A 14757-nucleotide genomic window follows, 5' to 3' on the forward strand; every position below is an offset into this window, starting at 1 on the left:
TTACAGTTACAAGGAAGTTTAAAGATCTTTTTTGTGAAAATTTTGCCTATCTTTTATACACTACAAAACAGAGTCTGTCACAATGGTCACCTCTATCTATGTCCTTGGTAGGTTGGATTAATGTTATTAAAATGTACGTTCTCCCTAAATTTTTATATTTATTTCAATCTATTCCAATTTTTATTTCTAAAACCTTTTTTGATTCCTTAGACTCTATTATTTTGTCCTATCTGTGGAAGAGTAAGCGTTCTAGAATTAATAAAGTTTATCTTCAAAAATCTAAAAAAGAGGGTGGCATGGCCTTACCTAATTTTCGTTTATACTACTGGGCAGCTAACATTCGTTGCATTATCTTTTGGTCTTTTTTTCATAGCCAATCTGAGTGCCCTAATTGGGTAGCAATGGAGCTGAATTCCACTAAAGATCTATCTATTTCTGCACTTCTTGGTTCTGCATTCCCTAGTAGTTTGTCTAGACTAATTGTTAATCCTCTTGTTAGACATACTTTGTGAATATGGGCCCAGTTTAGGAAATTTTATGGTTTTTATGGTTTTTCCCTTTCTAGTCCTATCTTACATAAACATCTTTTTCTACCTACTATGTATGATTCAACATTCTATGATTAGTATAGAAAGGGCATTAGACATTTTGAAGATCTTTTTATAGATAATTGCTTCGCATCCTTTCAACAGCTCTCTGCTAAGTTCAATCTGCCTAATGCCCATTTCTTTAGATATCTCCAAATCAGACACTTTATCAATCCTTTAATTCTCAACTTCCCTGAAATGCCTGAGAAAAATGCTATGGATTTCTTTCTTTCTATTAATCCACCGGGTAAAGGCTTAATATCCTTTATCCATGATAAATTAGTATCCTTACGGCGTGCCCCTGTGGATAAACTTAGAATGGCTTGGGAACATGACTTAAATATCCCTCTATCTGATGAGATTTGGGACTCGATTCTCAAATCGGTTAATTCAACCTCTCTTTGTGCTCACCACTGTCTTTTACAGTTTAAGATTGTTCATAGAGCCCATATGTCCAAATCTAAATTATCTCGATTTTACCCTAATATTAGTCCTCTTTGTGATAAATGCAAAAGTGGCGAGGCTTCTCTTATTCATATGTACTGGACCTATCCTAGCTTAGAGAAATTTTGGAAAGATGCTTTTATAACTTTATCCTGTATTCTGAATCACCACTTAGAACCTAACCCTTTAATTGCTCTGTTTGGTTTCTTGGGTGAGACAGATATACGCTTGAGTTCGACTAAATGTTGAATATTATCTTTTGCTTCTCTCCTGGCTAGACGTCTAATCCTCCTTAGATGGAGAGATGTTGCCCCGCCCACGCATGCTCAATGGCTTAACGATATCATGTCCTGTTTAGACCTTGAAAAAATCCATTATTCAATTCTTAATTCGGATATAAAGTTTCATAAGGTCTGGGGACCTCGTATTGAGTATTTTCATAATTTTCCTCTTAATTAAGTTTTTTTTTCAGTCCCTTGCTTTCAGCTCTTTTTTTTTGGTGGTAGGCATTATTATCTTCTGTTTTCAAGTGTATTTACAGTTTTGGGGGTTTGAATGTTCTGATTTATATTTTCTACATTTTGTTTTGGTTGGTCTGGAGTTTTTTTTTGTTGTGGGGCTTGGGGAAGACACTAACTTTACATGACTTCAACTTGGATGCTTTCTCAATTATCTTATTTTGTATTATATTACTATTGTATGTTTATCTTGCACTGTACTAATTTTCTACTTTGTTTTTGGGTTTTTTAAAATTTGTAGTGTTGTAGAAAATGCATTAAAAAAATCAATTGAAAAAAAATGGCAGCGGGCCCATGTCCTTGCTTAGGCAGGAGTTTATTCTAGCCATGACCAAACTCTCAAAGCACTTCATCACAGTAGATGTGAGCGCTACTAGTCATTGAGACAGTTCACCCTGCTCTTTTTGAACACTGATATGACTGTCGCCCTTATGAAGCAGGTGAGAACCCCTGACTGCAGCAATGAGGGAATGTTGGCCCTTATCTCGGGGGGTGGGGGGAGGGGGGGGAGGGGGTTGCAGAGTGCTTAGCGCAATAAAATAGGGAGGTCTCATTACACATATTGAAGGCACTGGTGAGACAACATCTGTGGTACCGAGAACAACTTTGGTATCCCTTTTTAGAGAGGTGCCTTCAATGGAGATCATTCAAAGAAGTTGGACTTGGATTGGTTGTTGAAGGGTTATATAATGAAGAAACATTAAACAAGTCGGGACTCTACTCATTGGAGCTTAGAAGACGACAGGGTGAGTTTATTGAAATACATCATTTTCTTAGAAACTAGACAGGATAAGAGCTGCAGGGAAGTTTCCTTACATTGGAAAGTCCAGACCCAGTGGTCATGGTTTCAGAATAATAGGGTGAAATCTGTTTAAGATAAAAATGAGGGGTAGCCGGCAGGGCTGCCCTTTATCATCACTACTTTTCACACTAGTGATCGAGCCATTGGCTGAGGCTATTCGGTGAGACCCTAAAATATCTGCTCCAGGCATAGGACTAAAGTCACATAAAATTACATTGTATGCGGATAATGTTCTAATTTTCTTATCAAACCCTGCTATATCAGTGCACCACCTTATACAATGCATCAATTCATTTAGTGCCTTTTCAGGTTGGTTATAAAATCAACTTTACTAAATCAGAGGCTATGCCTCTGGGGAATCTGCAGCAGGAACCTGACAGTCAGGGTGTTTTCCCCTTTAAATGGTCGCAGACAGGTTTTGTTTACTTAGGCATATTTATCACACCTAAGTTTGATCAATTTAAAATCTTTTTTATTAATTATTATTGAAGATTAACAAAAAAGATACATTAAGTCAATATGTCATTATGTACAATAAATCATTAAATTAGCAAACAACTGATTAACAAAGCTAAGCAATATATCGATAATAAGAAAAAATAAAGTGTTAACACTTTGGAAAATGAAGGAAAAAAGAACCCTACTAACTAAAAAAAAGGCCTTGCACCTCCTCCAATCTGCACACAATTGAGCCATAGAGGTAGTTTATGACTGGTAGTTCTTTGCTGAGCTCTAAGTGATGGGCAATTTGTCCAAACTTTCAGTCCCTGGTTGGATTCTGTAATGAATCCAGTATAACACTACTTGCTCTAATGAATCACTGACAGCAGCTTTGTGATTTCTGCATTTGCACGCCGATGTAAAACCTGTTAAATCACTGTCAGTTTCATGACACAGTGGTGGGAAGTACAGATAGTTTCATCATCATCTGTGTTTATATTTCTGATATAGGACATCTGCATTTCACTGCACCTTCTTTAAGTTTTTAGACTCAGCTTTGTGGTATGAAAGCAGCAAGGTGCCTTCGCTGGTGGTAGGACGCTGAATCATTTCATGGGTTTTTTTTATTTTTAAAAGTAGCTGTTGCTATTTTAATCCAAACTACGGTGATCAGATCACATACTTCAATAAAAGGATGTGATACATTTGGTTTGGGTTTTGAATGTGGACTATGACCTTTATATTGATGTCATAAATGGTTAGGCATCAAAACACTGGAAGCAATTTACTTTCTTTAGATAAAAGATTTATTTTTGTTCCATCCCTCCCTGAGCCCTCCTCTTCTTCCCTCCCTACTTTCCCTGACCCCAGCTGTGTCGTCTCTATAAAACGTATAAAAATTCTAAATGTATAAAATTCTAAAGGGATTGGACAGGCTAGATGCAGGAAGATTGTTTCCGATGTTGGGGAAGTCCAGAATGAGGGGTCACAGTTTAAGGATAAAGGGGAAGCCTTTTAGGACCGAGATGAAGAAAAACTTCTTCACACAGAGAGTGGTGAATCTGTGGAATTCTCTGCCACAGGAAACAGTTGAGGCCGGTTCATTGGCTATATTTAAGAGGAAGTTAGATATGGCCCTTGTGGCTAAAGGGATCAGGGGTTATGGAGAGAAAGCAGGTACAGGGTTCTGAGTTGGATGATCAGCCATGATCATACTGAATGGCGGTGCAGGCTCGAAGGGCCAAATGGTCTACTTCTGCACCTATTTTCTATGTTTCTATTCCTTCCCACTTCCCCTTCCCAGAGGCAGAATGTTCTGTCTTCAGTAGAGGCCTTACCTCATCTCTTTGTGACCACACCTCAACAAGATCCCTGACAATGAGATCTTCTCCTGTTGCCTCTGCTTCCATGCCTACTTTTTCGGCAAGGATTTCTCCCCCCCCCCCCCCCCACTGATGAGCCCTTTTCCTGTCTCCCTGTCTCAAGCCTTTTCCTGTTCCTGTTGGACACCCCCTCTCCGTCCTTCTAACATCTCTGGATCTTTTCATTCCTAGCTGCTGATGAGACATTAACTGTCTTCACTTCATTTTTTTTCCCTCACCTGCATCTCTCCTATTTCCTATGTACATCTGCCCTTGCTTCATCCTCTTTCCCCAACCCCTCCATGATATAACGGGGATAGCATTCCTCCTGTCCTCACCTACTAGCCAATGAGCCTGGGCATCCAGCACATCATTCTCTGCAACTTCCGCTATCTCAGTGGGATCCCACCACCAGGCATGTCTTTCCCTGCAAGGTTTGGTTACTCAGTGACTCCCTCGTCCACACATCGCTTCCCATCTTCTACACTTCCTTCCTCACCACAACTCAGGGCCCGAAACAGTTCTTCCAGGTGAGGCATTTCTTCACATGTGGAATCCATTGGTGTCACTTACTGCATCTGGTGCTCCCGGTGTGACCTCTACTACATTACTGAGCCCCATTGCAGACTGGGGGCTTGCTTTGTTCAGCATCTTCACTCCACCTGCTGCACCAGCCAGGATCTCCTGGAGGCCAGCCATTTTAATTCCTCTTCCCATTTCCACACCACTGTGTCTGTCCACCGTCTCCTTTACTACCAAGCTGATGCTACACACATCACCACCTCGTACTCCTGATGACATGAACATCAATTTCTCTCACTTCTGGTAACCACGCCCCTATGTCCCTCCTGGATTTTCTTTATCCCACTGACCACATCTATTTCCCCTTCCCATCATCCACTCCTTCCTTTCACAAATGTCCCTCCCTACCTCCTTCCTTTTATTCCATGGTACATTTTCTTCAGCCCATTTCTACTTCATGTGGATCTATCTATCAGCTGCCTGCTTTTGCTCCAACTCTCCCCTCCATCTCTTCATGTTGGCTATCTCCCCTTTTTCTTATGGAAGGTCCCAACCTGAAACATCGCCTGTCCATTTCCCTCTGTAGATACTGCCTGACCAACAGAATTCCTTCAGTACTTTACTTCAGATTTCCAGTATCTGCAGAATCTTCTATCTCTGTTTTCTCCATAAAATATTTTCTTAAGAATTGTACATCCTTTCTACTTGAACCAATAAAGAAACTGAAAGTGCCCAACCCAAGTGGAATTAAAATGAAACCTTCCTTTTTATGCCTTTCACATCCTTGGAATATCTCAGAGCAGTTCACACCAGTGACTGTTGTATGTTCTCAGATGAGACAGTCCCAGAAGCAATCGTAACACAAATAACCAGAGAATGTTCTGCCAACATTGGTTCTGGGAAAACTCGACTCTCAGTAAATGCTAAACCAGAGGCTGGGGAGGTTCTAGGGAGAAAGAATGGAAAAGTGATGTTGAGGCTGAATCTGCTATGGTACCACTGGGAATAGTTTGAGGAGCAAACTGATGTATTCAAACTGTTCTTGTATAGGTTCTTATGGAACTGATTGTGTGATAAATCTGTAACCCATTCAGCTTGTAGTAAAGTATCAGCCTCGATTTCTTATCCAAATATTCCTTAGTTCAGTTTTTTTTTCAATATTTCATGGCAGAAAAATAAAAGTTTATTTATCTATTTATTTATATACTTATTTATTTGTTTGTTTGTTATTTTAGGTTTTTTTCTATATTATGTATTGCAATGAACTGCTGCTGCTGCTAAGTTAACAAATTTCATGTCACATGCTGGTGATAATAAACCTGATTCTAATTCATATTTTTCTTCATCAACTATTTTTACTTTGCTTGCCACATAGTATCTTAATAAGTTGAAGAAACACACCTTAGAATTAAGACCAAGTTTTGTTGATCATGGATGAGAAAAAAACACAAGAAGTTTGATAAATGTTGTCACATTAAAAACAAACCAGCTTAGGTGGTACAGAAACTATTCACTGGAGCTTTATTACATCATGTCCCTGAGGTATACCTTTTGCCATTTCTGTACACCAAAGTTCTAAGTACATTTATTATCGGAGTATGTATATGTTATATATACATACAGACCGCCACAAAAAAACAAGAAACCCAAAAGAACCCAATAAACACCCAATGTGCAGAGAGAGAGCATAAAAACAAATCATGCAAACAATAAAAGTAAGTGATAGCATTCAGAATGAAAGTGAGTCCTCAGACATGAAGCAAAGAGAAGCTGGAGCAGGCCCACAGCCTCAGCGCAGCCAAAAGCAGAGTCAACATCGCAGAACAGTGAGCAGAACTGACCTTGCCCTTGCCCCGGTCCTGGTGCACTGCCTTTTCAACCCATTTGTTCCAGCATTTAAATCGCCATGTCCTGGAGGCATCTACCTTACCAATTCTGTACACCATCTCCCTGAGTTATCCATGGTGTCAGTTCTACACACCATCTCCCTGAGTTATCCATGGTGTCAGTTCCACGCACCATCTCCCTGAGTTATCCATGGTGTCAGTTCTACACACCATCTCCCTGAGTTATCCATGGTGTCAGTTCCATGCACCATCTCCCTGAGTTATCCATGGTGTCAGTTCCATGCATCATCTCCCTGAGTTATCCATGGTGTCAGTTCCATGCATCATCTCCCTGAGTTATCCATGGTGTCAGTTCCACGCATCATCTCCCTGAGTTATCCATGGTGTCTGTCCTATGCACCATCTCCCTGAGTTATCCATGGTGTCAGTTCTGTACATCATCTCCCTGAGTTATCCATTGTGTCAGTTCTGTACACCATCTCCCTGAGTTATCCATGGTGTCAGTTCTGTACACCATCTCCCTGAGTTATCCATGGTGTCAGTTCTACACACCATCTCCCTGAGTTATCCATGGTGTCAGTTCTGTACACCATCTCCCTGAGTTATCCATGGTGTCAGTTCTATACACCATCTCCCTGAGTTATCCATGGTGTCCGTCCTATGCACCATCTCCCTGAGTTATCCATGGTGTCAGTTCTACACACCATCTCCCTGAGTTATCCATGGTGTCAGTTCTGTACACCATCTCCCTGAGTTATCCATGGTGTCAGTACTACACACTATCTCCCTGAGTTATCCATGGTGTCAGTTCCAAGCACCATCTCCCTGAGTTATCCATGGTGTCCGTTCTACACACCATCTCCCTGAGTTATCCATGGTGTCAGTTCTACACACCATCTCCCTGATTTATCCATGGTGTCAGTTCTGTACACCATCTCCCTGAGTTATCCATGGTGTCAGTTCTGTACACCATCTCTCTGAGTTATCCATGGTGTCAGTTCTGTACACCATCTCCCTGAGTTATCCATGGTGTCAGTTCTACACACCATCTCCCTGAGTTATCCATGGTGTCAGTTCTACACACCATCTCCCTGAGTTATCCATGGTGTCAGTTCTGTACACCATCTCCCTGAGTTATCCATGGTGTCAGTTCCACGCACCATCTCCCTGAGTTATCCATGGTGTCCGTTCTACACACCATCTCCCTGAGTTATCCATGGTGTCCGTTCTGTACACCATCTCCCTGAGTTATCCATGGTGTCAGTTCTACACACTATCTCCCTGAGTTATCCATGGTGTCAGTTCCATGCACCATCTCCCTGAGTTATCCATGGTGTCCGTTCTACACACCATCTCCCTGAGTTATCCATGGTGTCAGTTCTACACACCATCTCCCTGAGTTATCCATGGTGTCAGTTCTATGCACCATCTCCCTGAGTTATCCATGGTGTCAGTTCTGTACACCATCTCCCTGAGTTATCCATGGTGTCCGTCCTATGCACCATCTCCCTGAGTTATCCATGGTGTAAAAGCGCAAGAAAGATCAGAATCTCACCTCTCCCAGAATTTCTAGGAGTCTCCCGTATATTGATAGCGGCTCCCTGATGCCCACAAATTATATACAATATCCCGGAAATTGATTTTTTTGAGTGAGAGAGAGAGAGACAGAAAGAGTGAGTGACAGACGTAGCGAGAGAGTGACAGTGAGAGCATCCTGATTGGTCTCTCTCTGTGCTAGGTAGACCTATCAGTTTTCTCTGTGGGCGGGCTTTACAGTCGACCTCTCTCTCTCTTCATTGTCCATGTTCAGTTTAGTGTCCTGCAGCGCCATGGCAGAGGGTTCCAAAAACAGAAAATATAAAACGTACTTCACCCCAGACTACACTGAGGTGTACCCCTGCCTAATAGGGGTCAAAAATAATGACAGTGTTGCTCCAGACGGAAAAAAGGCCATGCAGTATTTTAGTTGATGAAAGCAACGTTATCATGTGTGAGAAGGAATGTGCCAATTTAGCCAGGTACAGTAATGAAACAGTGGATAAGGTAACAGTTAGATTTGTAGACACGCCAGTGTGCAGTGATGCCAAAGCTGAAAACGTATTTAACTGCATTGCTCAAATCTGCCAAGCAAGTCACATCACAGTACAAGGAAAGTCCACGAAAGAAATAGAAAAGCTCCTTGCGTTCGCAATATTAATACGCAGCAGCGTACTGGGGATTGCCAAATGTTAAGTGGATTTTCTAGTGTAGTCTGTTTTGTCGTGTGCGTTTGTGATATCATTCTGGAGGAACATTGTCTCATTTTTTAACTGCATTGCAGCTGTGGTTTTGAAATGGCAATAAACCGAAATTCAATTCAATTCAATTAGCATTGAGACTGCCAACAAAATACTCAACAAGGAATATATATGTATGTGGGTATTAATGTGATCAAATAAATTGTTGCAACACTCACAAAATGCTGGTGGAACGCAGCAGGCCAGGCAGCGTCTATAGGGAGAAGCGCTGTCGACGTTTCGGGCCGAGACCCTTTGTCAGGACTAACTGAAAGGAAAGATAGTAAGAGATTTGAAAGTAGGAAGGAGAGGGGAAAATGCGAAATGATAGAAGACCGGAGGGGGTGGGGTGAAGCTGAGAACCAGACAGGTGACCTTGCACCTGGACTAATCCTCTTTCCACCCTGTCTCTTGCAAAAATGCCATCCCCTTCTCACAATTCCTCCATCTCCGCCACGTCTGCTCTCAGGATGAGACTTTTCATTCCAGGACGAAGGAGATGTCTTCCTTTTTTAAACAAAGGGGCTTCCCTTCTTCCACCATCAACTCTGCTCTCAAACGTATCTCTCCCATTGCCCACACATCTGCCCACCACCCCACTTGAAGTAGGGTTCCCCTTGTCCTCACCTACCACCCCACCAGCCTCCGGATCCAACGTATAATTCTCTGTAACTTCCGCCACCTCCAATGGGATCCCACTACCAAGCACATCTTCCCCCCCCCCTTTCTGCTTTTCGCAGGGATTGCTCCCTACGCGACTCCCTTGTCCACTCGTCCCCCCCATCCCTTCCCACTGATCTCCCTCCTGGCACTTATCCTTGTAAACGGAACAAGTGCTACACCTGCCCTTACACTTCCTCCCTCACCACCATTCAGGGCCCCAGATAGTCCTTCCAGGTGAGGCGACACTTCACCTGTGAGTCGGCTGGTGTGGTATACTGTGTCCAGTGCTCCCAGTGTGGCCTTTTATATATTGGTGAGATCCGACGCAGACTGGGAGACCGTTTCGCTGAACACCTACGCTCTGTCCCCAGAGAAAGCAGGATCTCCCAGTGGCCACACATTTTAATTCCACGTCCCATTCCCATTCTGATATGTCTATCCATGGCCTCCTCTACTGTCAAGATGAAGCCACACTCAGGTTGGAGGAACAACACCTTATATACCGGCTGGGTAGCCTCCAACCTGATGGCATGAACATTGACTTCTCTAACTTCTGTTAATGCCCCTCCTCCCCTTCTTCCCCCATCCCTGACATATTTAATTGTTTGTTTTTTTTTCTCTCTCTCTCTGCCCATCACTCTGCCTGTTCTCCATCTCCCTCTGGTGCTCCCCTCCCCCTTTCTTTCTCTCTAGGCCTCCCGTCCCATGATCCTTTCCCTTCTCCAGCTCTGTATCACTTTCGCCAATCACCTTTCCAGCTCTTAGCTTCATCCCACCCCCTCCGGTCTTCTCCTATCATTTCGCATTTCCCCCTCCCCCTCCTACTTTCAAATCTCTTATGAAGAAGAGGGACGCCTCACGTCTTAATAAGCTGGTAAGGAAGGCGGGCTCTGTCGTGGGCAAAGAACTGGAGAGTTTAACATCGGTAGCTGAGCGAAGGGCGCTGAGTGGGCTACGGTCAATTATGGATAACTCTGAACATCCTCTACATAGCACCATCCAGAGACAGAGAAGCAGTTTCAGCGACAGGTTACTATCGATGCAATGTTCCTCAGACAGGATGAAGAGGTCAATACTCCCCAATGCCATTAGGCTTTACAATTCTACCGCCAGGACTTAAGAACTTTTTAAAGCTATTATTAATGCTTTTTGAGATGGTGATTTAGATGCATATCATATTTTTTTTACTGAGTTAAGTATTGTATGTAATTAGTTTTGCTACAACAAGTGTATGGGACATTGGAAAAAAGTTGAATTTCCCCATGGGGATGAATAAAGTATCTATCTATCTATCTATCTATCTTTCCTTTCAGTTAGTCCTGACAAAGGGTCTCGGCCCGAAACGTTGACAGCGCTTCTCCCTATAGATGCTGCCTGGCCTGCTGTGTTCCACCAGCATTTTGTGTGTGTTGTTTGAATTTCCAGCATCTGCAGATTTCCTCGTGTTCGCCAAATAAATTGTTGTGTTTTTTAATCAAATGTCCTGCATACATACACCTTTGGAGGTCGACAGGTGAGTGGGATATGTGGTTGCGGGGGGCGGTGGTGCTACCTCCCTGAAATGAGTTTTTGCAGGGTGGGATGTCTGATAGATTATCATTGTGTACCACAGGCTCTTAATTTTCCTTCCAAACTATTTAATAGCTCATATTTAGAACAGCACGGAAATTAAATAAAGGTAGGAGGAAGTACTCAGATACTAACTTTTAAATAACTTTCTCTGAAAAATACGCGTCGTTCCGTAAAGGGTAACGTGAATCGCGTTGTTATTTCCACTTTCCACTTGAGGTCAGCGTGGGGCGCCTTTAAACAAATTGGTTCCAGCCAATTTCATACGTCAGCTGATGGGAAGTCCCACTAGTGTTCCGGCCAGTCGCTATAATAGACCTAGGATGTCAGGCTTTCTTTACTGTTAGTCGTTGAGAGGCAAGCACCTGTGAATATTATGGGTTTCCAGCAACCAAACTCCGCAGGATTCTGCTACTTTTTGGCAAACGATTATTTTCGCTTTGTGTTACATGGTTCACAGTCCCCGCCAGCGGCCAACAGGGTGGTAGAAACCCTGCGCAGGTCGGGTTCCGCGTTAGATGCATCCGGCCAGGAGTTGAAGCGTTGTATAGACAGTCTCAACTTAAGCTCTGTTGAGGAGGCACAGCGAGTGCTCCCCACCCTGATGAGAGAAGTTTACTCGGACGGCATTGATAACTGGGGAAGGATTGTGACCCTGTTCGCTTTCTGTGGAATCCTAGTCAGACACCTGAAGGAGAAAGGCGTCCCGGAGCGAGAGCTGGTCGAGGGCGTAGCCCAGTGGGTAGCTCAGTACACCTGGACGCACAAAGGCGCCTGGATCAAGAACAACGGTGGCTGGGTAAGAGAAAACTTTTGTCGCAGTCTGAACTAGCGTGTCTGTTCACGTAATCACCTCATCATCATTTGTATTTAAATTGGAGATGGATTGTCCTTTAAATATTGTGTAACTTTATGGTGGCATTTGCCACACCAGAGTACTGGCTAAGTTCCTTGTGACCTGGTATGGGTCAGCTGGTTCATATTGCTGGTTTAGTACCTATCAGTAAAATGGATTACCTAGACAATTCACCTCATTCTCCCCAAAACCCTGCCTCCGTTATATCTTTGAACTGAAGGAGGTGTGGTGTGACATCTCTGAAAAGGGTTTCCAGAATTCCTAGATTCAGGGATAAATCTTTTAGATTAGAAAGGGGTAACCAGATTTTCTCTCCCAAAAAGGAAGGCAAAGGGGAAACAAAAGCTAAACTGTATGCCAGTGAGTGTGAATTTCACTGTTGGGAAATGCTCAAATCTAGTACGATAGACTCCACGACAACACACAACATGATTAGGCAGGGCTAACATGGTTTAGTAAATTGTAAAAACTGATGGGAGTTTTTGAGGTTGAAATTATCAGGGCTGACGAGAAGGAACACAACATGTTTTTGGTATGACAAACAGCGATTAGTATCAGGGATTGTAAAACTGGCCCTGTGTATGAAGAAATATGTGAGAAATGGTTTGCTACATTCATTGGTATATACACTCCATGGCCACTCTATTAGGTATCTCCTGTACCTAATAAAGTGACTACTGAGTGTACGTTCTTGGTCTTCCGCTGTAGCCCATCCACTCTGAGGTTCAATGTGTTGTGCATTCTCAGATGCTCTTCTACACACCGCTGTTGTAACCTTCCTGTCTGTGCGTCTGCTCACTGGATGTTTTGTTTCCTACACCATTCTGAAACTCTAGATACTCATGTTTTAAATTCCTAGGAGATGAGCAGTTTCTGAGATACTCAATCCACCTCATCTGGCACCAACAATCATTCCAGAGTCACTTGGATTGTATTTCTTTCCCTTTTAAGTTTGGCTGAATAATAAGTGGCCCTCTTGACCATATCTGCATGTTTTTGTGCATTAATTTGCTGTCACATGATTGGCTGATTAGTATTTGCATTAACAAACAGATGTACCTAAAATAGCCACTGAGTGTATATACTTTTTTTAAACAGGAGAAGGGCTTTGTGGAACACTTCCAGGAGAAAAAGAAGCCGCACCTCTATACCAAGATAGCTGCTGTAACGGGGATTGTTGCTGCTTTTTCCTTTGCGATCTACCAGCAGTGAAGATGTGGGAGTAGATTTTGCAGATTAGAAACTTGTGCAGCTTGTGAACTTTCTGCCTTGTATTGAGAACCTGGTACAGGACTTGGACTATAAACTTTTGTGAAGCTTGTTGAATCCAAGCAAAGATGAAATGTTTAAGTGCAATAAAATCAGATATATTTTGTAGCAATTGGAATTTGAGTTGCTTTATTTAAGTATGTAAGGAGCAAGCAATATTTGTTTGTATATTCTCTTTCACGAGCTCAGGATGTCTCAATACAGTTTTTGATCCATTTCAGTACTCCTCGTATGCAATTCATCACTTCTGTTCATAGCCCATAACTTTCCTAGATTTTGAACCATCTGCATATTTCCAATTCCGGGTCATTAAGAGAACAAAATGGGGAATGATCCTAACACCATCCCTAAGGAATGTAACTTCACTTCCAGTTGAGTGGTGGTGGACAATCAAACTCACTGGAGGAAGAGGCTCCCCAAATATCCCCATCCTCAAAGACACACCTGTGCAAAAGGTGAGGCTGAGGCATTTGCAACAATCTTCAGTCAGAAGTGCCGAGTAGATGATCCAGCTCTGCCTCCTCCAGAAGTCCCCGGCATCCCAGATGTCAGTACGCAGCCAATCCGATTCACTCCACGTGATATTAAGAAACTGCTGAAAGCACTGGATACTGCGAAGGCTATGGGCCCAGACAAAATCCCGGCAATAGTCCTGAAGACTTGTGCTCCAGAACTCGCTGTGCCACTAGCCAAGCTGTTCCAGTACAGCTCCAACACCGGCAATGTGGGAAATTGCCCAGGAATGTCCTGTACATAAACAGGACAAGTCTATCAGCCTACTCTCAATCATCTGCAAAGTATTGGAAGGGGTCATCAACAGTTCTATCATGCAGCACCTTCTCGGCAATAACCTGCTTATGGATGCCCTGTCTGGGTTCTATCAAGGCCACTCACTCCTGACCTCATCACCTCCTTGGTCCAAACACAGACCATAGAGCTAAATACCAGAGGTGAGAGTGCTAGCTCTCAACATCAAGGCAGCATTTGACAGTATGGCATCAAGGTGCCCTAGCAAAAATGGAGTCAATGGGAATGGGGTGGGGGGGGGGGGGGGTGTGGAAACCTCCACTGGCTGGAATCACACCTTACACAAAGGAAAATGGTTGTGGTGGTTGGAGGTCAATCCTTGGACATCACTGCAGGAGTTCCTCAGAGAAGTGTCCTAGGGCCAACCATCTTCAGCTACTTCATCAATGAACTTCCTTCTGTCATAAGGTCAGAAGTGGGGTTGTTCACAGATGATTGTACATTGTTCTGCACTATTTGTGACTCAGATAGTGAAGCAGTTTATACCCAAATGCAGCAGGACATGGGCAATATCCAGGCTTTAACTGTCAAGTGGCAAGTAACATTTGAGCCACACGAGTGCCAGGCACTGACAATCTCCAACAAGAGAAGCTCTAACCATCATCCCTTGACGTTCAGTGGCTTCACCATCACCGAATCCCCTACTACCAACATCCTGGGGATTACCATTGACGGGAAACTGAACAGGTCTAGCCATATAAACACCGTGGTTACCAGAGCAGATCAAAGGCTACCCTGCAGTGTGTATCTCACTTGCTGATTCCAAAGCCTGTTCACCATCTACAAGGCTCAGAT

At 43.1% G+C, this 14757-nt stretch overlaps 1 protein-coding gene across 1 annotated transcript; it reads left to right on the forward strand.

Annotated features, from left to right (window-relative positions):
- The first annotated feature begins 11293 nt into the window (after positions 1-11293).
- On the forward strand, positions 11294-13267 carry LOC140718726 (bcl-2-related protein A1-like). The gene is made up of 2 exons (XM_073032823.1): positions 11294-11829; positions 12985-13267. Exons 1-2 carry the CDS (start codon positions 11407-11409, stop codon positions 13096-13098), a joined length of 537 nt encoding a protein of 178 aa, XP_072888924.1. The 5' UTR covers positions 11294-11406; the 3' UTR covers positions 13099-13267.
- The last annotated feature ends 1490 nt before the right edge of the window (positions 13268-14757 follow it).

Source organism: Hemitrygon akajei, chromosome 30 (assembly GCF_048418815.1).
Source record: "Hemitrygon akajei chromosome 30, sHemAka1.3, whole genome shotgun sequence".
Classification (NCBI taxonomy): domain Eukaryota; kingdom Metazoa; phylum Chordata; class Chondrichthyes; order Myliobatiformes; family Dasyatidae; genus Hemitrygon; species Hemitrygon akajei.

Excerpts from the sequence above, each read along its gene's own strand:
- LOC140718726 (XM_073032823.1), top strand. The coding sequence starts at position 11,407 with ATGGGTTTCCAGCAACCAAACTCCGCAGGATTCTGCTACTTTTTGGCA. Across the intron at positions 11,830-12,984 it reads TCAAGAACAACGGTGGCTGG|GAGAAGGGCTTTGTGGAACA; the intron begins GTAAGAGAAAAC and ends TTTTTTAAACAG.